Source organism: Balaenoptera musculus, chromosome 2, assembly GCF_009873245.2.
Source record: "Balaenoptera musculus isolate JJ_BM4_2016_0621 chromosome 2, mBalMus1.pri.v3, whole genome shotgun sequence".
In the NCBI taxonomy this organism is placed as follows: Eukaryota; Metazoa; Chordata; class Mammalia; order Artiodactyla; family Balaenopteridae; genus Balaenoptera; species Balaenoptera musculus.
Genome location: NC_045786.1, coordinates 162,481,360 through 162,507,745, shown reverse-complemented (window position 1 = coordinate 162,507,745; position 26,386 = coordinate 162,481,360). Strand labels below are relative to the sequence as shown.

Genomic DNA, 26,386 nt, shown 5'->3' with positions numbered 1-26,386 from the left:
GATTTCAGACCTTGCTAAAATCAAGCTTTTGGTTTCTAATCAGTTGCACATATGAACTCACACAACCCCACAAAAAAACCCTGCAGGGAGAGGCAGGTGGGTTCAGAGCTTCTGAATCTACTGACCCCACGAGCAAGCTTGTGGCACTTACTGCCTCGGAGCAGATATTTACACCTCAGTTATCATTTGCGTTTCCACAGTTGCCTAAGTACAGAGGGGTAAAGATACCTCTGTAATCTCCGGAACTCCAAACAAGTAACTTTAGTAGTAATACTGACTTTTCAGTGGCAGTTCGGAGGACTTGACAGACCCACAAAATGTAAAGAAATCCACGGCGCTTTGAGCCTCAGGGGTAGTTCCAGAGCATCCTTTGGAAGCTGGTTTTGTTGCTTCTCCCACCGCCCCAGAGGGCCCTGGGTCAGGCTGAATCGCTGTCTGGGTACGCCTGGTCTTCTGTGGCTTGATTTCATGAAAGGAGCCTCCGGGTCTTTCTCCTGCACTGTGCCAGGTCCCGGCTCCTGACCAAGCCCCTCCAAAGAGCCAGAGAGCAGCCCTGAGGCGTGCACAGCCATCCTTGGAAAACCTCTCCCCAGGTGGCAATGGGAGCCGGGTGTGGTACTCACCCAAGCCCGTCCTCACAGCTGCCTGCCTTCCTGTGCTAGTCTCCCTTTTGCCAAATTTAAAGTCGGCTTAAGAAGCCTGATCCCAGGGCCCTGGGGCTCCTAGGTCAAAAGAGTGTTGGGCATTGGAAGCAGCATGAATTATAAATTAGTGCAGTTTAACAGAGCTTGCAGCCACTGCTCAAAATGCAGGCCAGCTAGGCCACAGAGAAACTCGCCCCTGGAGTAGCCTGGCCCCTGGGTGGAGGGGCAGTCATCGGTGGGCTTAGACGGCGAACCAGGCAGACTCTGACCTGGGATGGCACAGCAGAGTCCTGCTCGTGGTCCAGACCTGCTAGAGCGACGTGTGTAGCCCCCCTCGCTGCAGGAAAGGGAAGGTCAGGCTGTCAGGACTTAGCCACTGAGAGGTGAGGCTCGGACCCCGGGGAGAGAGGAGAGGGAGGTAACATTCACTACGGCTGGCTCACAGCTGCTGTGGCTGCCCAGGGCCAGCTTCCCCTTCTCCCCTACCCCCAGGACCCTGCGAGGACACTCGTACTAAATTCAGACCCCCTTCCCCTCCAGCTGATCGGGACCTTAATTTCCCCTGAGGTCTGAGACTTTCATCCACATCACATTAAAAACAGACAGTGGGAGAAAATGAGTGAGGCCCTTGGGATTCATTCTCCCCTTTGCCCCTTAGGACCTTTTCCCCAGAGCCTCCAGGAGGCTCCCTCTTCAGGTTAAACATCAGGTGCCGCAGCTTCCAGCCGAGGCGTGTCTCCGTGGCAGAGTCGGGGGTCGCTGCCCCTTGTCCGTAGCGGACACTGCTCTCCCTCACTCCAGAGCCTGGGGGGTTGGAGTCTGGATCTCTGGGGCAGGTGCCCTTGGACAACAGGACAAAACCACAGCCTCCCAGGCGCTGGCCAGTGACCAGTTTATTGTGTTGGTGTGGTTGTATGTCCACACGACCCCCTCCAAGACTCCTGTCACCGGCCCTGCCCCCAGAGCCCCAAATCGTTGCTTTTCACATCACCAGTTACTTACCCAGGAGGCCAGGAATCAGAGAAACGGAAGGCCGTGTTAGCAGGCCTTATCAGTTGCAGACCGATTATAAATGATGGTAAAACATTCTGAAGTGATTGTTTAAATCAGAGAGACTTAAACATTAGGAAGGCTCGCCTATAAATGGAAAAGATGCCTCCATCTTGATTAATAAAGCCCAGTTTTATATAGTTCAGCCCGTGGCTGGTCGCAGGAGGGCAGCGGTTCTTATTAGGGCATCAGTGGGGACCACCTGTCTCGTGAACGACCCACAGATTTGGTTCAAACTGATTCCGAAGGTTCCATAGAGATGTTTTGCTTCCATCCCTGCCCTTCCATCTTGCCTTTCCCTAAAGATAACCATTTTTCATTAGCTTTTTGTTTACCCTCCCATGCAAATAAGATTAGATCTTATTTCCCGTGTCCCTTGACTTGAAAATAGCATACCATATACGTGCTGCACAGCCCCTGTGACGTGTCCCTTTACGCATGCCCTGAGGATCCCTCTGCATCCGTTTGGGAGAACGTCCTCAGGCTTCCACAGTGCTTCTCTGCTTTTCGAAATGCATCCAACAAGAGCACAGCGGGCAAAGACGTGTGGCCAAAGCCGAGGCGACCTGCCACGGTTGTGATACTGCCAATTCTGAGTCACCCAATGTGCAGTAGACTCCTTTGTGAAGCCACAGGCCCTCTTGGCTTGTTGTTTTTGTCTTCCAGAACTAAAATTTATTTCCTTTTTTAAAAAATTTTCTACTGTGGAAAAATTTCAAGTATACCAAAATAGAAATACTCGTATAATGAATCCCCATGTACCTACCACCAGCCTTCAACAATTCCTATTCTTTTTTTCCTGTATCTCTGCTGTCCCACACTTAGTTTTTGTAGACTATTTTGAGGCAGATCTCAGACATCATATTTTGCGGCAGATCTCAGACATCATATTTTGCCTGTTAAAATTTCAGTGTATATGTCAAACAGATAAGAGCTCGGTTATAAAAATATAACCGAGATACCATTATTATACATCTGGGTCATTATAAAGTACAGGCTCAGTGTTCTTGATTTTGGAAGGTGAATAATTAACTGGGGTATGGTTTTCCACCTCTGAAATTGTCCATATGCAGATCTGTGCAATAACATAAGGGGAACCCATGTCTAGAAGCTCTGGACTAGCTGAGTCCACTGTGGCTAAAGAGTGGACATTGGTTTTATTAAATGGATGTGGCAGACTGAAAAAAAAAACCCTTAAAGAATATGCTTTCCCTTCTAATATCACCTCTGGGTCCCCTTCCCCCCACCTCTGTCATCCAGTAGGTCCTAGCCATCAGGAGAGAGGAATCAAATGGAGCGAGTCATTTAACTCTGAAGCTTTGAATCATTGTCTTTTCTTCGGAGTAAGTTAGTTCCTTAAATAGAGGAGGAAAAAGAATTCTTTTTCTTCCTTTTGCCTTCAAAACAGGACGTGGAGTAAGGAGATTTATCTTTAATCATTGGTACATATTAACAGACACCGATCCATAGTAATGATTCTTTTACCTTGAAAGTTTGATCCATTTTGTCTGGGAAAAATTTTAATTTGTCACTGCGGTGGTTCTCCCTACTGCTGCGGATCTCTCCAGCTGAAGACATGGAAGTGACAGTAATAGCTTCCTTTTCAAAGTGCCTGGCCAGTGGACCCAACCGTAGACCAGCTTAGCAAGCTTAGACTCCATTGTCACGATTCGGGGACCTGACCCATTGTTGCACCTCAGTATCTGCACCTAGAAAGACCTTAGTTTTCAAGTAAACTTTATATAAGTGCTTCTCATAAAAAACAAATCAAGGAAAAGTCAAGTTCTAATCCTTTCCAATTGAAAAGCAAATAGTTTCTTTTCCTCCAGAATGTCCTGGGTATTCTAGGTTAAAGAGGTATTATTTTCAATGGATCATACTGCTGAATCTGTGCCCAGGTAAATCTGAGATGTTTTTATGCCGTGGTGTTGTTGCAGAACAATTAAATAACCAGTGGAAAAAACAGCAAATTTGTTTTCTTCGAAAAGCACTTGTATTCTTTTGTCAAGTAGAGGAATGATTGTGTATTACATGACCTCATTTTCTTTGCAGCTTATGTGAGTATATTAAAAGCCAGTTTATTTTTTTTCTTTGTGTTTCTAAAGTTTTTTTGCCTTTATCCTTTTTTATTTTTCTCTTTCACTTTTTTAGTGTCAGATTCCTCCTCCTCCTCTTCTCTTTCAAGAACCGAATCTCCTCTCCACCTGTTTGTATCTTCTCATCTTCATTCTCATCCCAAACCCGATACCTTTGTGTGGCCCCCGGCAGCTCATTCAGTCAGTGACCCAGGTCCCCGCCAGGAACCCTCTCTGTGTAAACATGGTTTATGGTTTTTTCCTTTCTTGTTAGATCTGCTTCATTTGCCTGATGTTTTATTTTCTGATAATCTTCCTAACTGATAAGCTGGATCAGAAACTCCATCAAATTTATCTGAGAGAAAATCTTGCTAGTTTGAAAATCCAAAAGCTGAGCGGGGCAGAAGGAGACCTTGGTGCCCAAGTTCCAACCTCCCTTTTAAAAAGTAAAGGAAATCTGTTTAGAGCAGAATCAATAGAAGCTTCTCTGGAATATCGCTTCTAGTTCTTGGGGACTTCTGTGCTTTCCTAGAGTTGATATAAATTCATACAGATCTCATTTTTTAAAAAGACAAATTAGAACATTTTGCAAATAATAATTTACTCCTAATTATTTCTGGTTTTCAGTTTAGAAATTAATTCAACAAGTATATAGTAATCAAGGTAGTATTCTAAAGATATCGGTCACATGCCTTTTAAGTATGTGGTTCTCGAACCTTACTGTGTGTTAAAATCACCCAGAGTGCTTTGAAAACTGCAGATTCTCTGGGCCCTACCCCCGGAGTTTATGATTCAGGAGGCCTGAGGTGGGGCCCAAGAATCTGGATTTATAAAATACCTTCTTATGATCCCGATGCCAGTGGGTTGTGTACTACATTTTGAAAAACAATGCTATAAATTGTTTTCTGTTTGCAAGGAAAGAAAATGTAGGGCTTGTGTCATGAAACTATGCAGGGAAATTGAACAGTATTTTAATGTAATCATGATTTTAAATAATAGGGAAATTTGAAAGTCTGTTTTAGGGTGTTCAGGGACCTGTCAATGGGGAAAAAAAAGAGATCCCTGTATTAAAGTGAGACACTGGTTGATAAAGCCCTTAAATGGCACCTAAATATGGATCTCACCAGGAGATCCACCCTTGTTCTTCCACTCATTTATTTAATGTTCACTTTACCCGCAACACGGCCAGAAAATTTAATCTCTATGTCCATGATTTATAAGGGCTCATCTTTGTTCCAAACACTCAGTTATATGCTAAACAATAGCTCATAAGGGGAGCTGCTGCCAGAAAGAACTACTTTCCGTAATGCGCTTATCTTTCTGATGGTAACCTGCTGTGTTAAGCACACACACACACACACACACACACACACACACAGTCGGGCAGAAAGGAGACTATGATCTAAAATAAATAATTCAAACCAAGAAACACTCTGACCTTACTTATCTGCATATTGAGTGTTCTGAACTCAGCCTCAACAGCAATCCCAGTTTTATGCAATGGAAGATGAAGATAAAATTTACAAACTGCTTATGTTGTTTTTAATCCACTTCTTAAAATAGACATTGTCCCTTTAATATGATGCCTAGGGGCAATTGCCAACTTTGTTTTTTTTTTTGCTTTGGTTTTTCCAGAAAAAATTGTTTATTACATTGACTTTCGCCCAGTTTTTGGGGGTCTTAAAATGGGATCTTACTGTTCTAGAATAATGTTAGATGTTCCCACTGCCCCATCCTTTCTCATTTGCACAATGAACCCACCTACCTCCACACCCTGCCAGTAGTTATCTTGTTGCATCCCAAGGAGCCCTGTGTCCCTTTAAACCTCAGAAGATTGAAATCCAGACTCTTCTGGTGGGGCACCTTATATCAGATTAATTAGCAGATTGTTAGGGCAATGAGCACCCACCGGGCTTTCTGCTGAATGTAATATGTACCAAGCAGTGCTCAGTTGTTTATTCTCTGTGAAGCTCTGAGTCATCTTCCATCCTTAGGGAGTGCATAGCCGGTAACCAGGTGTTTTAAGTAAGACTGCTCCCCTCCCCCCGCCCCATAAATACAACATTTAGTTAGAGAAGGGAAAACATAACATACATTTAGTAAATGTAGAATTTCTTGATTAAAATTATAATGAATTTGAATCCCAACTCTTTCCCTTAGGACAGATAGCCAAGACCTGAAGTTTTATGAATTTCTCCCTCCAATCCTTTACTTCACAGGATTGAAAGCTAGCCCAACCCTACAAACTGTTGGAATCATGATTAGGGTTAACGTGTGGAAAGATCTGAAAACTGCTTGTTTGATTATTTTTCCCTTCCATTTGGAATTTCCTGCCCTGGAAACAAAACACATTACATGAATTGGTCAGCTTTCATGTGCTGAGTGAACATCTAAATGTGGAGGGGAATGCCCAGTTGGCCTTTCTTTGCTTTAAAAAAAAAAAAAAAAAATCATTGTTAGTGGAAAAACATATGTCACTCTTGAATTGAAATCTGATTCCAGACAGCCAGACTTACAGTTGGAAGGTTATTAGAACTCCATTTGCTTTTTTAGCCTTAATTTTGATTTTTCAAATGTTTGTTTCTTGGTTTTAATTTTTGGTTTGATTTGTTGTTCCAAGGCAACTCTCCAGAAGTATACTTTCATGGTTTTCCCTCCCTTTTTTCAGTTAGTAAGTAGTTTACCAATCTATCTGTTAACTTTTGTGAGGGTCTCCAGAATCACGCTGACCCCACCATGCAGTGTGTGTTGTGGCCGTTGATCAGGAATGTTGAGATGGCTTGGCCCTGAAGCTGCCACCCGCTTGCTCAACCCTCCTGCTGGGACCCAGCTCTCCCGGGCTCTCTGATGCTTTCTGCAGCTCGGGTGTAAACACTGAGGAGGCAGCACTTGTCTGGGAAGGACTACAGAAGAAGGCATTGCAGGAAGAATGCCCAAGTAGGGGCGTGCAGTGGCTTGGTCAGCAGTCCCACGGGGGCTGATCAAACATGTGAGGCGTCCAGGCTCCCCAGTGCGGCTCATCTGTAAATCTGGGGTAGAGGGAACTAGTTGAATCTTAAAATTCCTTTCCAGTTCAACCATTATTGCTCATAGAAAACAATTCTAATAATTCGTTTTCCTAAAATAAGCTAATCAGACGTCATAAAACTTAAACTACTTTTACCAGAATTTAAAGCAGACTAAGCAATTCCCTTTAAATATGTTAAAGTGAGGCTTGACATATTTATACAAGGGACTTAACTATTTCCCTAAAAACAGCTCCAAGTCTCTCGAGGGTCAGGAAACCTGGGTTCCGGGGCCAGTTCTGCAGAGGAATCCAGGCAACTCATTTAACCTTCCTGGCCGTAGCTTCCTCATCTGTAAAGGTCTTAGCTGACTAATTATTCTGTTCACACACACCTTTGGGGTTTGCCGGTAGCTGATCCTGATTTCAAGCCTCGGCCAGGTGCCTTTCTCCCCGAGTTGCAGCCCGGACTCTGTGTCCTCCGGAGGGCAGTGACCGGCCGGGTGGGGAGAGCCGGCCCGGAACACAGCCGCCAGGACCCCCCGCCCTGCCCTCACTCCTGAGTCCTGAGGACCCCAGGCGCCCCCAGCAGTGAGCGCCCCAGCAGTCATCATTCTGGAGAGAAGTGTGGGTTGAGGTTTTATTCTTCTCTCCAAGAACGTGCTGACTCTGGATGCTCCGCTTCATTTTTCATATCACCAATTCTGGTGAAACTGCTGCTCTCTTTAGGAACCAGGACAAGAGAACAGACATTAACGAGCAAACATACCTCTCAAACGAAATAAGGTGAGAAATAAAGCCAGGGTAGTCGTTTTGTCTCCTTCCACTGTGGCTGGCATTTTATTATTGACTTTGCATTTTTCTAACATTCAAAAACATCTGTCATGATCAGGAAGTGACTAGTCAGTTAGGTGGTGAATTTCACCCTCTGCTAACTGCTTAATAGAATAAAGTCATTTTTGTCACCTGTATGTGAAAAAAAATCACTCTAGTGACGACCCCGCTGCTTTTGAGGAGTGGCAGTTTAAAAAATTCAGCCCTAATGATTCAAGTATAAACCGTTTCTTGCCATTTTAATTAAATTAAAATTAATTCTCCTTAAGTAGTTCTGGGGTGTCTTTCTGTAAACAAGGTCGGATGGAATTTTAGGAGATGGACGAGTCGATAATAAATGGCACTCGGGGAGAAGTGGAGGAGCACGCGTCCAGCAATTAGACTACGGCCTGAGCCTGGGAGGCTTCTCCCATGGGCTGCATCAGAGACAAAAGCCTTTCCCAGGCGGAAGGACACTTCATTCCAGAGACACGGCCTCATGGCTGTGCAGTGGGGAGGGTTTGAGGAGGTGGGTAGCCTCTGCCCGGTGTAGTCCTCCGGAAGGTGCTGTCTCCCGCCCAGAGCCGTCTCTCAGCTCACCCTCACAGCGGGACCCTCGCTGCATGTGCGCCGCTTTGCCCCGCCAGCTGCCATCAGCAGCAGGCAGGCCAGCCCCGCATGCCCACTGGTGACCACATACCCCTGCCTTAGGGGGATCCTTCCCTAAAGCTTTCCCTGGAAAGGACTTTCCCCTTTCAAGGGAAGGCACATCCTGTCAGGTTTCAACTGTGCTTGATATTCTGTTAAAGTCATTTGGAAACTGTGATCTCGTCTTGGGACCATGGGTTGGCTGTCCAGATTTCCTTGGCTATCTTAACCTCCTTTTTCACTCAGTGAAAAAAGAAAAGTATCTACTAGAATGACCCCCCAGAGCTATTTATCGGCGGGACCCACAACCAAGAGGCCCCATAGTCGGTGGGAGTTGGATCGACCCAGCAGCGGCCCCTAAATCCGCCCCAGCCCCGCGGCCCCATCACGTGGGTGGACATGCTGTGAAGAGGGCGGGGGGCAGCCCTCAAGGGATCAAAATGTGGACGGAGATCTCTGACAGTGTGCTGTGGGGAGCCCACCACCCCCAGATCAGCCTCCTCGAGAAGCAGGACCGCCGCCAGCAAAGATAGGAACTGTCCTCGCCCGGGGTTGGCAGGGTGGGGAGTGGAGGAAAATGGCTCATGTTTTTAAGGTACAGAGAAAAATATGCCTAATTTGAGTGCTGAAGTGAGAGCGGACGCTCGTATCTCTCCTCCCGCCTCAGAAAAGAAGAGACAGTCATCACTGTCTCCTCGGGTCCAAGGATGTTCTGGTCCTTAGCGCACAGGGGCCAGGTGTGAGGAGGTCGCTGGGCTGCCAGCAGTCCGCAGTGTTGCACTGATTTACGCGTAAGCCCTATCTTGAGACACAGGCATCCTTTTCCTGTTAAAAACGAAAAATTTTAAGCAAAGCTGTCGGGCAGAATGCTTAGTCATTCAGATCATTGTTTAGTTTGCAGGGTCTTTAAGAAGGGGAGCTGCTGCTTTTCTTTAATTCTTTCATTGTTTTGGGGGCACAGCTCCTAAGAACCGGAAGCTGAATAAATTCTACTGACAGATACTATTGAATCACTTCAGGACTGAGGGAAAATCAGTACAGAGGTTTATTAGCAGTGGGTAATTTCTGCACACTCGGTTTCTTTTCAGAAAAACGTGGGGAGGGCCAGTATCTGCTGCGGCGTCATTAGGCAGAAAGAATGTGGGTGACAAGCAGAGAGATGGAACTTGGGGCGCGGCCACGTGCTCTACATTCTCTCACGTTCATGCCTATGAGGCATCCGAGTTAACTCTCCAGGGCCGGGAAGCAAAGAGCAGCCTGAATCCTGAGCAAACACCTGTGAGATGCGCCTACTGGTGTCTCTTCGGTAGAGGATTTTTTTCGCACATCAAGTAACACAGCTGTCTGTTGTTCCCGGGCTGTGTTGCTCAGCAAGACAGCAGGCAGCAGGGCTGCATCTGAGACCTGTTCATCTCCTACATGCTGTGAAGATATGAGGGGACAGGGAAGGTGGACATCCTTCAGACCACAGCAGCTTACATACTGCGACCAGAACAGCCAAAAGGGTAGCTAGAATATAAATACACGCCATGCACTCAGTGACCCTGCTTGTGAAAATACAGGTGATGGGACCTAACTAGGCCACATAATTTACTGAGCCTTTTGCTTAACAGAATTATTGGCTCTGAGACCCCTTTGAATGATGAGCCTTGGATATTGAAATAGGGTCCACATGTGATCGCCACATTTGAGGTCTGTGTGAAATTGACCGCAGGTGTAGTGTGCTTTGGAAAAGGATTTTTGGAAAGGCTTCAACTGCAACGGCAAGTTGACCTGGCTGTGCCCGGCGTCCTACTTGTGGCAGGGTTTCTCCACAGGCTTCAGCAAATGATAGGAATGTGGGGCAGACATCCTCCAAGCTGAGCTTGGACTCAGCTTCCTGAGGCCAGGAACCCAGGCCCCTCCGCCCATGGGGAAATGACTCTCCACCTCAGCTCCTGGGGCCTCTCTTTCACTGCCCCTGTCCCCCACCCCACCCAGACAGTGGTCCAAGGCGGGGGGGGGACTCAGATAAAGAGCCCGGATGTAGGGATCAGAACAATTCTTCAAGTGGCACTTTGCCTATGTATCAGGTGTCCGAGATAACATTTCCTCTCGGGCCTCTAGGTGGGAGGAAATTCAGATCTCCTCAGCTCCAGGGCATCTTATGCCCCCTGGACCACTGGGGCAATCAGGTCACAGAACCTAGGCCAGATTTTAGGGCATGCTCTCACCTGCCTGTGTCAGCTGTCGGTTCAGTCGGTTTTGCAGTAGCTTTTCAGAGCCACTGTGCCCTGTGACTGAGGGACCTGGTGGCTGCTCGGCTCTCAGGGTTACGACAGGGACAAGCGCTTCTCAAATTAACGTGATAAATAAGAGATGTACAGTGGCCGGACGTTCACTGGCTTACCTGTCGAACCTGATTATTTGGAAGCTTATTCCTCCAGAGTCTTGGATTTCAAATTAGAAATATGTCTTCTATTCCTCCCTCTAATTCCTTTCTCAAGCCTCAATTTGTCCATTTCCCTTAGGGGAATAATCCTCTTAACCCCCATGCACGCTGTAGGAGTACATTTGCTTTGGTGAGAAAGAAAAGGGTTGCTTTAAAAATAGGTTGGTTAGAACTAGCATTTCTAGGTGTTTACCAACAGAAATCAAAATCTGTTTGGGCACTTACCATTTTCAATCCTATGAAACAGTTAAGTTACAGGTTGTTTTGATTATTTGTAATCAGATATATCCATTCTGATTCATAATGATGTTTATCCCTTTTTTCCTCCAAACTCTAACCCAGTGGAAGAATTTGATATACTATGCTATTGCCGGAAAGAGTAGACATTAACTGTTAAATAATTTTACCATTATCATAAGTCACCTACCATTATTAATAAGTACTGAATGCCCTCATATCCATCCCTAGTTCAGAACCTGAAGGGTCTCTGCCCCCTGTGAGGCGTGTGTGAAAAGGGATCGACTAGGAAGGAAACGGTTATTTCTGAGGAACCTCAGTTACCCTCCCTATTTAAGCGGGTTAGTTATGTTAGAGATGGGAAGCCCCTAGGTGAGTGCGGCGTTAATCCAGCCGTGCACCACTGTGGTTCTTAGTCCAGGTTGTTGGAAGTGAGCACAGCCATGCTGAGAAGCCCCTTGAGCCAGGGAAGGTTCTGGCCTCTGAGCCATTAGGGAAGGAGAGTAGGGCACCCAGACATGCTTCCCCAAAGAGGGGCCACTCTTCTAAATTTCACACAGTGATGTGTGTATTGACAGTACTCATTCTTCCATTCATTCATTCATCATTCACTCATTCCGCAAGCATTTACCAAGGACATTGCGTGGGCCTGGCATTGTGAGCCTCTGAAAATGCCTAAATGGAGGGCATGTTCCTGTCTTCCAGAACCACCCAGTCTCGGAGGAGAGACAGTTACATCAACTTTTAACATAAAACAGTGTGGTCTGTACGGTGATAACCACACCCACAGGGTGAGACGGGGCACTGAGGACCCGAGGCCTAACTTCTTACACGAGGGTGCTAGGGAGAAGAAACAGAAGGCTCACAGCAGCCTTCCTGGTGGAGGTGGCATCAGGGCTGGATTCAGAGGCTAGATTTGGAGTTAGGCTAGTGTTTTGAGTCCTGGTTTTGCCACCTGCCGGCTGTATGACTTTGGGTAAGATACTCACTGAAATCTCAATTTTGCCATCTAAACAATGCAGGTAACAGTGTTACCTGCCTCAAAGAATTGTTTAAAGATTAAGTGAAATAATAATATGTAAAGTGCAAATCAGAGTGCCTGAAACAGGCCACGTTCACTAAAGCCGATAATCACCAGTGCTGGCGTCATCATCATCATCATTTGCCAGACCTTTTTCACAGTGAAACACTGATTTTAATAATAAATTAAAATTTATTATTTTACAGATTATTATGTGAAGAATTAATTAATTTAGTTGTATATAGATACCACTAAGAGAAGGAACTTTGACGTTAGTTCTGATTAGTTCATTTGTGAACCAAACAGTTAATCCAAAAAAGCAAAATTAGCCCCTCCAAAAGTCACAAGTCCTTGTAGCAAAGGAGCCTGAGAACCTGGTAGAAAATGTGTAGGATTTTTCTAGAGCGGTAGTTTATTATTGTTCTTTTTTAAAAATGAATTAATAACTAAATATTTTGAGCATTTCTCAGTTTCGACTTCTCATGTGTCAATATCAATAGATATAACCCATGTAAACCAGATCTCTTGAGGGGTCGCAATAAGTTTGCAGACTCCTAAGGGATTCTGAGACCAAGAGGATTCTGAGAACCTCCGTCCTAAAGAAGAAGATCTTCCCGGTACTCTTTCCCCAGACTGTTGGGCTGCAGGGAAGCAGGACAGCTCAGGCTGGCTGGCCTGTGTGGAGGACGCCTGCAGGCTTTTCTTGACCAAATGTCAGTTAATAACACCTGCTTCCTCTCTCCCCAGGTCAGGGGCCTCAGCCTTAGCTGCACATTGGAACCACCTGGGCTGTTAACAAATAGATGCCTGGTCCCACCCCTAGGGTCCGTGATTCGGTCGGTCTGGGCTGTAGCTATGGCATCATGATTTTTTAAAAATCCCTAAGCGATTCTGACGTGAAGTCAAAGTTGAGAACCACTGTTGAAGGTAGTCAGTGAGGAGGTGAGCCGGCTTGATAATGTCAGAATGTAGCAACAGCAACCTTATTTATTTACTAATAGTTGCTGTTAAAAGTCTCAGGGAAACTACATCAAATCCTTGTTATCAAAGTTAAAGCATTGATTTTTCCGTAAAAAGGTTAAAAACAAAACAAGACCAAAAAAATCAACAGCAGTTTAATCATTTTGCTGTTTAGGGTTTTTTTAAGTAGTCCGACACACTTTGTCTAAGCAAGGTCAGTTCTTAGCTGAACTTCATCAGTTCTCCTGGATCATAATGATATCGATCAGCGTCTCTGAACTGGGCCTCAAGATCCTCCTTGCATGGCAGCGCTCACTCCGGAGGACTCACTGGTCCTTCTCCAGAGGCGCCCTCCTCATACTCTTCCCCTGGTTCCCATCCACCTCCTGCATTTCACCTCCACCAACCCCACCCCACTGACGGATTTGAGTGTATTTAGAAAAATCCATGTTTCCTTTGTGTTGGAATATGGATGGCCAGTCTATTGCTGCAAGTAGTCTTAAAAATGAATAAATTAATTTTCATTTAAAAAAAAATTTTTTTTCAGATCAGTTAATTTCCAGATTTTATTTGTTTTCATGAAATACAATCATATAATCTGAAAATAATAATTTTATGCTTTCCTCTTTTCAAATCTTTCATGTCATTCACTGTTTAGAACTTTTAGAAGCTTTCTTCCTTAAATATTCATGAAAACAGAAGACATTCTTATGTCACTTATGACTTTAATAAGACAATCTCTGATGTTTAACTGTGAGAATAACAGTTGCTGGCTATTTGTGCCATACTGAGAATATACTTTCCCATTTCTAGATTAATATTTTTCTATCATAAAAAAGACCAACTTGGTGCATTTCAAAGCCCCAACAGAAATTATTTTTATGCTCACAATCTCATTTTACCCAGAGTGAAATTTATTTGAGTAGTCAGCATTTATCTCTCTATATTATCACCATTTTCAACCTCATGATAAGTTGATAGTTACCACTGACGGCGTTGGAATGTTTATCTCCACATTACACTTTACGATGAGTTATAAATTAAGAATGTTGCCAGTGAATATAACTATCACCAGTTTTAAATTTGAAATAACCAAGACTCCCGCTCTCAGTTCTGAAACCATTCCTCCAAGAGCGGATGTTGGAAAGAGGCGGGGAAAGAGCCCCTGTTTTGAGAGGTGGCCTCCGATCGCCAGGACCTCTCGAGGGTCAGCGTGGAGAGGAATGTGTCATTTGACTCAGCGGACTTCTGACTAGAAGCCCTGTGGCCAGTGAATGTGCTCTGCCTGCCGCCTCCCCCAGCTCTCGGGACAGTGGCTTCTACAGAAGAGTGAGGCGGGTGCAGCTCCTGAGCTCCGGGCCACTTTGCTGTAACCTGTCCTCGGCGAGTCTGGTATTAGCCTTAGTGATAGACACCTGCTTAGACGGCAGGCAAATTGTGCTTTGTCTACAGTTTTTAAGCCATGTCCTAGAATATGGTTCCAAATCCCTCAAAGGCCAGGGAACGAAACGGGCGGTTGCTGGGTTTGTCTTGAGAATGGCCTCCATCTATGCCAAATCCTGCCCCAGGAGGCAAGTGTGGTTCCTCCCCCTGCCCCCCAGGTAGTTTCTGGGTTCAGGCCCAGGCAGGGGTGCTTTGTCACCTCCCTTTGTAGTACTTCACGTCTGCCAGGTTTCAGCAGCGTGTCACGGCCTCGTGGCTAGCCGTGCCCCTCCTGCCCCGACACGCAGCCTGCGCTGGACTCAGCTCCCGGACGGAGCATTTGCACAGCGTGTGCCCTGGCCTGACTAAAAGGCGAGCTAAAGCGAAGGACAGAAACTAAGGTGCCAGGCCACAGTGACTGTATAGACAGTAAGGACCATAAGCCTCGGAAACATCGTGAGGGAGGGGTGTGTGTACGTCTTGAACCCGTGCCTGTGTGTGAGGGGGCGGCGGGCTGTGTGGGTCGGTGCCTGGTTGGCTCTGTCCTTTCGCCTCTGATGCCGTCTTCCCGAAACCCCCCCGCAGGCTCTGTCCACGCCACGTCGGTAGCAGCCTCCAGAGTGGAGCAGGCACTGTCGGAAGTGGCGTCGTCTCTGCAGAGCAGCACCCCCAAGCAGGGCCCGCTACACCCCTGGATGACGCTGGCGCAGATCTGGCTCCACGCAGGTACCGCTCCGCCCCTCAACCCCACGCCCACCTGCCGCTCTGCCAGAGGGGAGCTTGCGGCCTGGGCCGCAGGGTTCATGCTGTAGCAGGGGCCAGAGATCTACACCCCAGACTTTCTTTTTTTTTTATAAATTTATTTATTTATTCATTCATCTTTGGCTGTGTTGGGTCTTCGTTTCTGTGCGAGGGCTTTCTCCAGTTGCGGCGAGCGGGGGCCGCTCTTCATCGCTGTGCGCGAGCCTCTCACTGTTGCGGCCTCTCCTGTTGCAGAGCACAGGCTCCAGACGCGCAGGCTCAGTAGTTGTGGCTCACGGGACTAGCCGCTCCGCGGCATGTGGGATCTTCCCAGACCAGGGCTCGAACCCGTGTCCCCTGCACTGGCAGGCGGACTCCCAACCACTGCGCCACCAGGGAAGCCCACCCCAGACTTTCTTTGACGGGGACAGCAGAGCGTGGTGTCCCAGACCCGACGGAGGTCTGGCAGTCCTGCAGCCTTGGAGTGGAGCCTCAGCTCTGCTACTTACCAACAGCTGCACAGGCTGGAGGTGATAGCCTCCCCTCTCAGCCTCGGTTTCCTCATCCGTACGGTGGGGTTAATAGCATCGTCTCCTAGGGTTGGTGAGCACAGTGCCTGGCACACCCTGGTGGTGAAGTCTAAGAGACCCTGGGACAGGGGCCAGTTGTCCTGATGACACAGATGTCTTTATCTAAGCCGAGGGGGTGAGGGGTACAGCGTTTTTGATGTCCGAGCTCTCCTTTCTGATGGCGCTCCTGGTAATCCTCAGAGAGCGAGGCAGGTACCAGCAGCTGCCGAACTGGAAACTAGCCCAGAAGGCAGGTGTGAGTGCCCCTCCTCCAGTTTCACGTGGCTGCTTCTGCATAGCTAGGAAGTCGCCACGATAAATCCAGCCTGCAGACATTTTAGCAATGGGAATCCCACTGTACAGAGCAAATGGTGGCTATTGATTTGCTTCCATATTTATAGTTCCATAGGAAAGATAACTTCTGTTTCTCAAGTTTTACCCCTTGATCTGCAAGGCCTTCCCAGGCTCAACTCTCAGGGTGCACGGCAGAAGCCCAGGTTTGGCTGCGAAAGTGCTTATTACCCACCACTGGCCATCTGTTTACTCCTTTTCTGCCAAGGCTAATTGTGTGATGTTCAACCTTGTTTGGAACCTTCGTGTAAGAAACACGACTGGATTTACCTGGGTTTGGCATGTCCCAGAGCCGAGCTCAGTCAGCCGCTTCCGTGTTGGCATCTTTAATTGAGCCAAAACAACCACTGTAAATTAACAAATTATGTTCTTCTAAGCAGAAATACAAAAGAGGGGTGATTCACGAATGTGTTGATTGTTCTTCATGTGCAGATGCTGGCCAGCATTCAGCCTCTTACTGGGCTCTAGACAGGCTGACTCAAGGGCCCGAGAGCAGCAGTCATGCCTTCCTCTGCGGCTCTCTTGAAGAAAAGCTGGTCCCCAGTCTAGGACCTGGTGCCTGTCCTACTCAGTCGCCCTCATGAGCAGTGACGGCAAAGAACAAAAAGAGAAGGGGTTCACTTTAGTGTCCAGGCCAGGTGAGACTGGCCCAACCTGCAGGGCTAGTAGAGGGGCAAAGTTGTCCTTCAAAATGGGCATGAAGTTGAGTTTTTAAAGGGCCAATGTCTATGAAACCACAAGGGCAGAAGGTGATCCTTCTAGGCTGGAAGCAGCTCCCTTGACCTCCCAGGCATTGCTTCTCTTGCTTGTGTCTCGGAAAAGCTAATGACCTTGGTGAGGGTCACTGAGTTCCAGGACCGCTTTGCCCAGTGGCTTGCTGCCCCTCACTCAGTTACCCAGGCTTTGCTCCTCTTGACGTGACCCACCATGACTCTTGGGAGGAAATTTTGTAGCTGCTTATTAGAACGTTGAAGAACCTGGCAGCTAAGATTCCGTTTGGAGTTATCCTTGAAGTTTTATTAATCGTGTGACATCCATTTCTCATTGCCATAGCCTATAGGACAGAATAAAGCTCTCATTGCTATTAATGCGTGTGGCTTTTAACATTCTACGAGTTGGTGGAATTGAATTCTGGAAATGGAATATCATACTTGCCTTAAACTCCAGGCAGAATATAAATCACACTTATATAGTATGAATGAATGGAGCAAATGATAATCTTTATAGGATTGGTGCTATATTGACTCTTTCAAAGCACTGACTTTGAGTCAAGATTAGAATTGTATCGTATATTCAATATGGTCTTTGAAGAGGTAAACTCAGAAGGAATTCATAAAATAAGCTTCCACTGAACTGTAAGGTTTTACCATATGTGGTTTGAGCTTTACTGCTCTGAGTGGCAAACTAAAAGTGACTCACATTTTTTGACAACTTATGGAAACCAGGTAACATCTGCGTCCATCATCAGCTCTAACAATACTGCCAGATTCTGTAAATGTTGCAAGCTTTGGAAGAAACTAGATCAAGGCCTCACACCCAAGGCCATGGTGTTTCTGTGGCGTTTGTGGGTCTCTTCTCTCCTGGTTGTTTTCTCTGGTGAGCTGAGTGTAGTGGGAGCTTGTGGTGGAGGCCCGTGCTCGAGGTGGCCCCAGATTTGAGGCTGGCAGGTAAGGCCACTCTGAGTCGACCTCAGATTTCCAGCCTATTATATGAGCAGGTCCCTGAGCCACCTGTGTGTCATTTGGATGGCAAAGAGATCATGACTAGGACGCCTGAGCCTCTGGCTGCTCTGTGAGGAAATCAGCCACAGGCCCAGTGGGGAGCACAGACCCAGAAGTCCAGGGATGCTTGACCATCCGGGGTCCCTCCCGTCCTGTGTGGTGGGACCCACGCCCTGGGCGCCCCTTCCCTCTGTACCTCCTCCTCCTTCCTGGACACTTCTGACCCCAGGGCCTCACTCTCCTCACAGGATACCTGGTGGCCAACTGGCATAGGTTGTACATGTTTTGTTGCTTGGTTTGTTTGGACCCATGTGACAATTTGATTTAAATTATTTTTGAAAAAATAATACATGCACATGATACATAGTTTAAAAGGCACAAAAGACGTGAAATGAGTGGCTTCCTGCCATCCCGAGTGTCAGTCACACTCACCCACGGCAACCACCGTTAGTGTGTGCACACCTGCCGGGGTGTAACACTCGCTGGAGATCATTGCCTGTCGGCACATCAGAGAGTAAATCCATTGTATGATTTTACCATAATTTAACCAGAAGTCCACTGATTAACATTTAGATTATTTCTAGTACTTTGCTGCTACAGACAATGCGTCAATGAGTAGCCTTCTATAGATTGTTCTGTACCTGTAAGGTAAACTCCTAAAAGTGGAATTGATGGATCAAAGGGTGCATCCTCTTTAATTTTGGGAAATTTTGTCACATTGCCTTCCACAGAATTGTGCCAGTTTGCATTCCAGTCAACAAGGTGAGGATGCCCATTTTCTCACATTCTTTATAACACAGCAAATTATCAAACTTCAAGATCTTTGCCAATCTGATAGGTGAAAATGGTATTTCAGTTGTCTGCTCATGGCTTCTGCCCATTTATCTTCTTAGATACTGAGCTTTTCTTTTTGAGTTGTAAGCACTTATTATGTGTCAAAGAAATTTGCCTTGTGTCATATGTGCTATAAGTATTTCCCCCCATTTTAATTTTGTTTGTGTTTTGGGGTTTTGTTGGGGGTTTTTTGCCAAATTTTTTTTTTTTTTTACATTTAGCAATCTTTTCCTTATAGCATCTGGGTATCACATGATATTTAGAAAGCAACTACCCATTTTTATGGTCTCTTTTCCTGAAAGTTCCAAGTATCTTCTAGTGCCATTTGTATATACACCATCTTATATAGAAGGTCCAAAGCGTTCTTTTCCTCTGTTATGCAGAAGGGAAACCCAGGCCAGATAGAAGCCAGAACCTCTGTGGTCTCACTGGGCAGGAGTCAGGAGAGCTGAATTAGAGCATTTGATGTTTGTTGCACCTTGAGACGTATCTCCCTGGGAGTCATACATCGTTTTCTTTAGAATGCACACCTTATCATTGGCCATTGGAAATTCATACATTCACTCATAAGAGTTGAACCAGGGCCTTTCCCAAGCCAAGCAGCTTCTTGGTGTCCATCCTTCAATTTCCACTTCTGGGATGGCAGCTAAAAATGACTTTGAAGTAGGTGGATAATTTCTGCTTGTTACTTACTAATAATTATAGCTTTCACTTTGGCATCTCTCACCGTCGAAACCAACGGCTATTCTTAGATGTGCAAGATCAGATTTTCTGATTTCTGCTGGGAATGTAAAGCTGTGATACTCTCACAAATTCCTTGGCCCTGGCTGGCCTGGCCTGTTTGCCCTTCCCCCTGCCAGGTTCCTCCCAGCCGCCGGGAGGCTGCATCCGCAGGGTTGAAGGGTAATCCTGTGGCATGGCCACCATGACAAGATGAAGACAGCTCCCAGACAGGTGACGTGAGGGTCACTGCACAGGGAGTGCTCGCAGGAGGGAACACGTGGTACCCAGGGGTCAGGCCTGACCTGACACGGTGCCAGTCTCTGTGGGTCAGCCCCGCCAGACCTGCCCCTTCTGCTGCCCTGGGAGGTTTTGATTCATGGTCTACAACCTGCAGGTAGCTGACCTTTACCGAGCACCGTGCATGTGTCAGACCTTATCCTAGGACTTTATGTGTCTTAACTTGTTTAGTCCTTGTAATAGCCATATAAGGTATAAATACCCTTTAATCACCCCATTCTACAGATGGAAAAACCAAGACACAGCTCTCACGTCACCTGCCTAAGGTTACATGACTAATAAGTGGAGAAACCAGAATTCAGACCCAACCAGTGTGGCCCCAGAGCCCCAGCCCCTGCCCAGGGCGGGCACTCGGCTATGGAGCACGCGCCTGTGAGCATCTGTTCACGTGCGTCATCAGGGCGAGGCTCTGGAGCTCAGTGGTCGGCAGACGGACACGGGCTCTGCCTTCACGGAGCTTACAGATGCGAAACGTAACAATTGCAGAAGCACTTAATTCCACGGTGCCGAGTACCCCGGAGCAGCAGTGTGGGCTCTGGGAGAACTGGGAACAGAGGTCTTCCCCAGCCAGGGCCGGAGGAGGCCTGAGCACGTGGCAGGCGTAGGACACACGTGGACAGGCCTGTGGGCCACGTGAGCCCTGAGGTTAGAGAAATGGCAGGGCCGCAGGGCATGAAGCCTAGAGAGGAAGAATCACGTGGCCGGGGCGAGGCCAGACGAGCCAGCGCCCTGGTGACCAGGTCAGGATCTCTTCCTAAAAGCACTGAAAAGCTGCTGAAGGACGGCAAGCGGGGGGATGAAAGGATCAGAGGGAGGTTGCTAAAAGATCACCCCCGCGGAATGTGGGGCACGGAACGGGAGACAGTGCAGTGGGGAGGGAAGGTCAGGAGCTCTGGTCTGCGTGACCGCGGGGAGCGGCCGCTCTGAGGGTGGAGAGAGGGGGATACCTGAGTTGCATTTTCGAGGCAGAACGGATAGGACTTGTTGATGGGTTAGATGTAGGGGTGAAGGAAAAGGAAGACTCCTGCGTCGGGAGCTGGAGCCAGTGGGTAACTGGTGATTCCTCTTCCTGCCCCGGGCAGCCTGGGTGGTGGGAACCGATGGGTAGGGATCGGGGGTCAAGAGCAACCAGAGCCCTGCTTGAACTTGGGAGCGTCGGGTGCCTGAGGACCCACAGTGAAGGTGTCAGGCAGGTGGCTGGATATTCAAGTCTACGCTTGAGGTTTGGGCTAGAAACGTCAAGTTGCAAGTGGGGATTTAAAGCCAAGGGGTGTGACGAGAAGGCCTAAGAAGAGAATGTCGATGGAGAAGGGAAAGGGCCAGGCCCCAGACCTGAGCCCCCAACAGTCAAGATTTGGGGAGGAGAGGAAAAGCCAAAGCAACAGAAAGGAAGTGGTCAGCAAGGCGGGAGGGAACCGGGAGAGGTGGCGTCCTGGCAGCCAAGGGGGGGTTACGAAGGCGCCTGTGCGGTACCATCAGGGGCTTGGGTTCTGGGCTCAGACTAGTTGAAATCCTGGTCCCACCACCCTAGTGTCCTCCTCTGCAAAATGACGACAGTTTGACAGTCACACAAGATAATGCATGAGAGTGTTCAACACGTAGCAAACACTCAATAACTGCTAAAATAATGATTTCTTAGTCAGCATTGTATCTTCATTTATTTTTTAAAGGTTATACTCCATTTATAGTTATTATAAAATATTCCCCACGTTGTATAATATATCCTTGCAGCTCATTTTATACCTAATAGTTCATACCTCTTAGTCCCCCACCCCTCCCTTGCCCCTGCCCCCTTCCCTCTCCCCATTGTAAAATAATGATTTTTAAGTGCGTGTGGCAGGTAGGAAATGCTGCGGAGGGCTTGAGTAAGGTGGAGACAGAAACATTTGTTGGATCTGGTGTGGAGCGGTGGGGGCTGGAGCCGCACTGGTGTGGGCTGCAAGGTGGGTGCAAGTGAGGATGTGGGAGCAGAGGGGGCACAGTCTTTGCGGGGAGAGTCCCTATGGAGCGGAGTGGGGACATGAGGGGTCAAGAAGGGGGTTAAAAAGGCTGACGCAGAAGGCTGTTGACTGCTTACGGGGGTCCCTCATCATCCAGAAGAGAAGGGGGGTCTGTGAAGGCATGAGTCCCTCAAGAAGGCAAGAGAGTGGTGAGGCCCAGGGCACCGGCAGAGGCATCGGCCCTCAGGTGTAGCAGAAGGTGGGCAGAGGATGGGCACAGAGGACAACGCTGGGCTTGTCGCTTTGTCGGCGAGAAGAGGCTCCAGGTCTGCTCTGCCGGCCTCTGCTTTCTCTTTGAATGATGAGTCAAGGTCAGCCAGAGGGGTGGGGGGCTTTGGGGAAGGAGCGAGGAGTCAGGAAAACACCTGGGCCAAGGGATAAACACCTGGGCCAACGCAGTGAAAGGACGAGGGCCTAGTCTCACCATCCCACCCACGAAAAGGGATCACTCTTGACAGTGGACACGGCCATTCGCAAACTCGGAAATAAATGTCAGTTGTGCAGCCAAGACCCTGACCGAGGCATTTGGCCGGGCCCTCAGTGAGGACAGGACCTGGGCTGTGTCCCTCGTGGGGACTACAGGCCTCAGCTTGGGGTCTGGGCCAGAAGAGCTCAGGGTAAGACCGACGCATGAAAACAAAATCACTGCCTCCCTTTGCTTCCTGAGTCCCCAGAAAAGAAAGAATAATGAACAGTCCGGGTGAGAGCTGAAAAGGATAGAGGCCTGCCCAGGCCTTGGTGACTTGGCCAGGTGACAGGACACTCATCAGTTCACTGACCCCTGTCCTCTCCGGCCCTCATGCTGGTTTCCACCTGAGAGAGTCATGTGAAGTCACAGGAGCCTTGCTGCTCCCGGCAGACACCTGCGCCCAGCCCCGGCGCTGCTCTGCCCTCCACGGCAGAGGCTGTCCCAGGACCAGCTTGCTAAGGTTGTTTCCCAAGTCTCCTCTCTCTAGGGAAGCAGGGTTTGGGGTAAAGGAAATGGTTTCGAGGGGTCAGCGAGTCTGCAGGCCTAACTCCCTGCTGCCTGCAAGACTGAGAGAAGCTGATGGCCCACGTGCCTTTTCCTGCCTCCCTCTCTGCCAGACCTCTGGTGGAATGGAGGATCTGACGGCACGCACACAGGTACAGCCCTCGGGCCGCCTCTCACATACACGGCTCCTTTGTGTGAGTTTCACAGAAACGTCCCCTCTGGGTAGGCTAAGCCCCAGGGAGCAGGTGTGCCTTAGCTGAGGGCACCTTGGTGGGAAGAGCTTCCTCGCTCTCCAGGGGCAGATGCAGCCCTACGCCAGGCTCACAGCTGGTCAGCGGGGTCCAGGCTGGTCAGCCCCACTCTGCCCAGTGCCTTTGCACGGCGCATGACCCAAACAGCCCTGAGCCCAAGGCAGGCAATGGGAGCCGGTTCTCAGCCTTGCAGCCGACGTGAAGCAGGTGATTGACAAGTGTCAGAAGAGTGAATGAACGAGTGAGGAACCTGGGCCGCGTGCGGGGCTGTGGGTGCGTCCCGCTCCAGGTCCCCCTGTCGGGAGCCCCCTTCACCACTGAGGAAGAAAGAGTCCCCGGGCCTTGGCAGTACAGCTCAGCCCTTTTCAGATCCCATCTTTAGCTTGGTTTGGCCAACGATTTCGGAAAGCCCTCTGCGCGAGGCGCAATGCAAAGGGGAGCGGACTCGATCCCGGCCCTCCAGGGGCACGACCTCTGCGGGATAACACAAGTCAGGGGAGCACGAGGCAGCCTGGGGTGAGGGACTTCCCAGAGCCCACAGGGCGGTGGAGGGGTGACGCCCCAGGCCTGCCTGGGGAAGTCGTGTGCAGGGTGGGGTTTGGAGGAGCCCAGGGTGAGGAGTGATGGGTCTGCAACAGTACAGGGAAGACACTTTGGGCAGAAGGAACAGCACAGCCGAGGTGTGGAGGTGAGACCGTGAACTGAGCACGGAGGGAGTGAAAAGGTAGCAGGGTCCTAGTTTAGAACGGGAAGCAAAAACATGTGGGTCACATTCACCTGCAATTGGGAACCACTGAGGGTTTGCAAGCGGGGGTGGGGTGGAGGGGTATTTCCAGCATTTTTCATAGTAACCTGGTAGCAAGGAGAAGCCAAGGGATTCCAGAGAGGACAGCCAGAGCTTAGTCTGAGCTTCAGAATGGGGTAGAAAGTGTCCGTGACCCTGAGAGGCACCTTACCTTTGGTTAGAGGCTGTCAGCTGCCAGTGACCAGGACAGACTCTGTCCCTGTGACCTCTTCAGAGAGTGACCCTTCAGAGCCCACCCCGCAGCGGGGGCTCTGACATTGCACTGAACTGTGTTCTTGTTAGGAGCCGATCAGCTTTAAGTTCCCAGAACCAGCTTCCCTCTGTGTTGCTGTTCCTTCGGTACAAGCTCTTATATCTCTTAATAAGCTCAAAAGGCCCTTTGTGGGTTTTTTTGTTTGTTTTTTTTTTTTTTTACTTGAATTTAGCCCTTGGTGAAGGGGTCAGGGGAGCATCGCTTGCTGTGGCTTTTCTGGCCTTTGACTCTTCATCGACCTGGGCCACAGAGATGGTTGCCTTCCTCTGACCCGCAAGCAGTGTCCATTAATCTACAGTCTTTCCTTAAGCACCTACTAAGTGCTAGATCCTGTGCTAAGGGATGCAGTGGTGACGTGGCTGGCAGTTGCTCGTAGTTTTAGTGGGAAAAGACAATACCGATCACATTTTTTGGAGGCTTTAGGGAAATAGTACACCTCTGTTTAGGTCCTGAGTTCTGAGCCAATTAAGAGAGAGACAGGGAGTGAGATGGAGATCACACTCCCAGCTTTGTGCCCAGGGAGGCTGAATCGGAGAATGCATCGTGACGTCTGGCCTCAGCTGGGCTCCCAGTGCATCACAGCTGATTGAATTCACCCGTCCCAAATTGCTGGCCTCGATGTCGCAGGGGCAGAGCCCAGCATCATGCCCGCAGGAGCAGGCCGAGAATGCGGGCATCCAAGGCTCCAGGCTTCCACCCTCTTGGTTGATCCTTACCACTGCCCTTGGAGGGATGCGGGCCAGCCTCAGGCCCCACCTGGCAGGTGAACAGGCCCAGAGAAGTTGATGGCCTTGCCCAAGGTGATTTGAAAATCACCCCAGCCCGTTGCGCCTATGTCCTTCTGTTTGATCTTAAAACGGAGGGATCGGGGAGCAGCGCACCCGCCTGCCCCTCTGCCTCGGGAGCGCAGGCCTCCGCAGTGACATGAGCCTGCCCCTACAACTTGGACAGCAGCACGGCAAAGAAGCCCTCGGGGGTCTGGATCCTCTCTCCCACCTTCACAATCATGACTCAGCTCAGCCCCCGTCGTCTTGTTTCCTCCTCACAAGGAGGGAGCAGAGGCACCAGACCTGTGGCCAAAGACATGGAACCAAGAAGACACTCGGTCCCGTGTTTGTTTTCACAGGGACCCACACAGAACAGGGTGTCATCTACATCGTTGTGTTGGTGTTTAAGGCTCCCCGCCCCCGGCTGCTGCAACATACACCTTGATTCTTGTTATAAAAACTCGGGGGACTTCCCTGGTGGTCCAGTGGCTGGGAGTCCACCTTCCAATGCTGGGGATGCGGGTTCGAGCCCTGGTCGGGGAACTGGAATTTCACATGCTGCGGGGCAACTAGGCCCGCACGCCACAACTAGAGAGGAGCCCGCACGCCGCAATGAACGGCCTGCGTGCCGCAACTAAGCCCCGAAGCAGCCAAAAAGCAAATAAATGAAAATAAAATAAAACAAATTTTAAAAATTAAAAACAAAACAAAGCTCTGGAATCATTTAGTCCCCGCTCTTCCAAGTTGGCCTTTTTTCCAGAACGATCTAGATGGGAGAGGCCTGTGGCGTCTCACCCACCCACAGGCAGCCCTGGGACCTTGGAAATGAACACGAACTCACCCCCAAAGGGAAGCAAGTCAGGAGGCAGCGTACAGTGGGAGGAACGTTCTGTATAGCTGTCCCCGCAGCCGCCAGGCTCCGGAACCTGAAACTGCCAGATACACCCGGGACTCTTCTGGCGGGAGCTTGGAGAGAGTCGTGTTACTGGAAGACAGCGGGCAGCCCTGCGTGTCTATCTCCCAGGAGGGCAGGTTTTGCAGAGGCCCAGGCGGAAGGACAGACGCGTGTGGTCTTCGTTCCTGCAGAGGCCCCGTGTGTAGTAGGTGCTCAGTAGGTACCTCGAGAGCAGAGTCTCAGAGGACATGAGGCGGACACAGTGCCGGCCCGGCCACGCTTAGAGCTCAGTTGTATGTGAGTGTCTGAGTTTCCAGGTCTGAGAGGCTGGGCCTCTCCCCGCAGGTCCCCGGGCCAGCCCATCACCTCTGCTCCCTGTTGAGGGAGACTGACGACCAGAAGCACAGATGGGGTGCAGGGCGGGTCTGTGCCTCCCCCGGGCTTGTTCGTGGCCTGAGGAGTCAGTCACTGGTGTGACTGTGGTCACCAGGGAAGTGAGGTGCTTAGGAGAGGGCCATCCAGTGGCATCGACACTGACCACACCCTGTCCAGAATTTCCAGTCTCCGTGCCTGAAGCTGGAGGTGGGAAGACAGAAGGGTGGATGTCAGCAGAACGTGCTGTCCGGGGGCGTAGCCAGGACCCCTCACAAAACGTCTCTAGGGACACAGCCATCAGAGGGACACCCAGGCTGGGCTCCCCTTCCAGCTGGGGGGGTGGGGCGGGGTCAGATGTGGCTTCCAGGGGTGGTGGCCATTGAGCTGGGCCTTAAAGGGGGTACAGGGGTGACACCATCAGGGCAGAGGCAAGAGAATAAATAAAAACCCAGGGAAACAGTGGCGGCTTAACACGGGAGAGCCCGGGGGTGTAGGAAGCAGTAGGAACACAGGTTAGTAGGAGTGG

General features: G+C 49.2%; 1 protein-coding gene across 8 annotated transcripts in view; it reads left to right on the top strand.

Moving 5' to 3' along the window:
* TTC7B (tetratricopeptide repeat domain 7B) overlaps positions 1-26,386 on the top strand; it is a 240,435-nt gene that overhangs the window by 180,072 nt on the left and 33,977 nt on the right. For 5 of the 8 annotated variants that reach the window (XM_036842601.1, XM_036842607.1, XM_036842609.1 and 2 more), the window contains 3 exons: positions 3,846-4,007; positions 6,390-6,440; positions 14,891-15,031. In XM_036842601.1, the coding sequence (XP_036698496.1) occupies positions 3,846-4,007; positions 6,390-6,440; positions 14,891-15,031 (354 nt within the window). The remainder of the gene's footprint in view (positions 1-3,845; positions 4,008-6,389; positions 6,441-14,890; positions 15,032-26,386) is intronic. The other 3 variants (XM_036842602.1, XM_036842604.1, XM_036842606.1) reach the window with 3 other exon arrangements.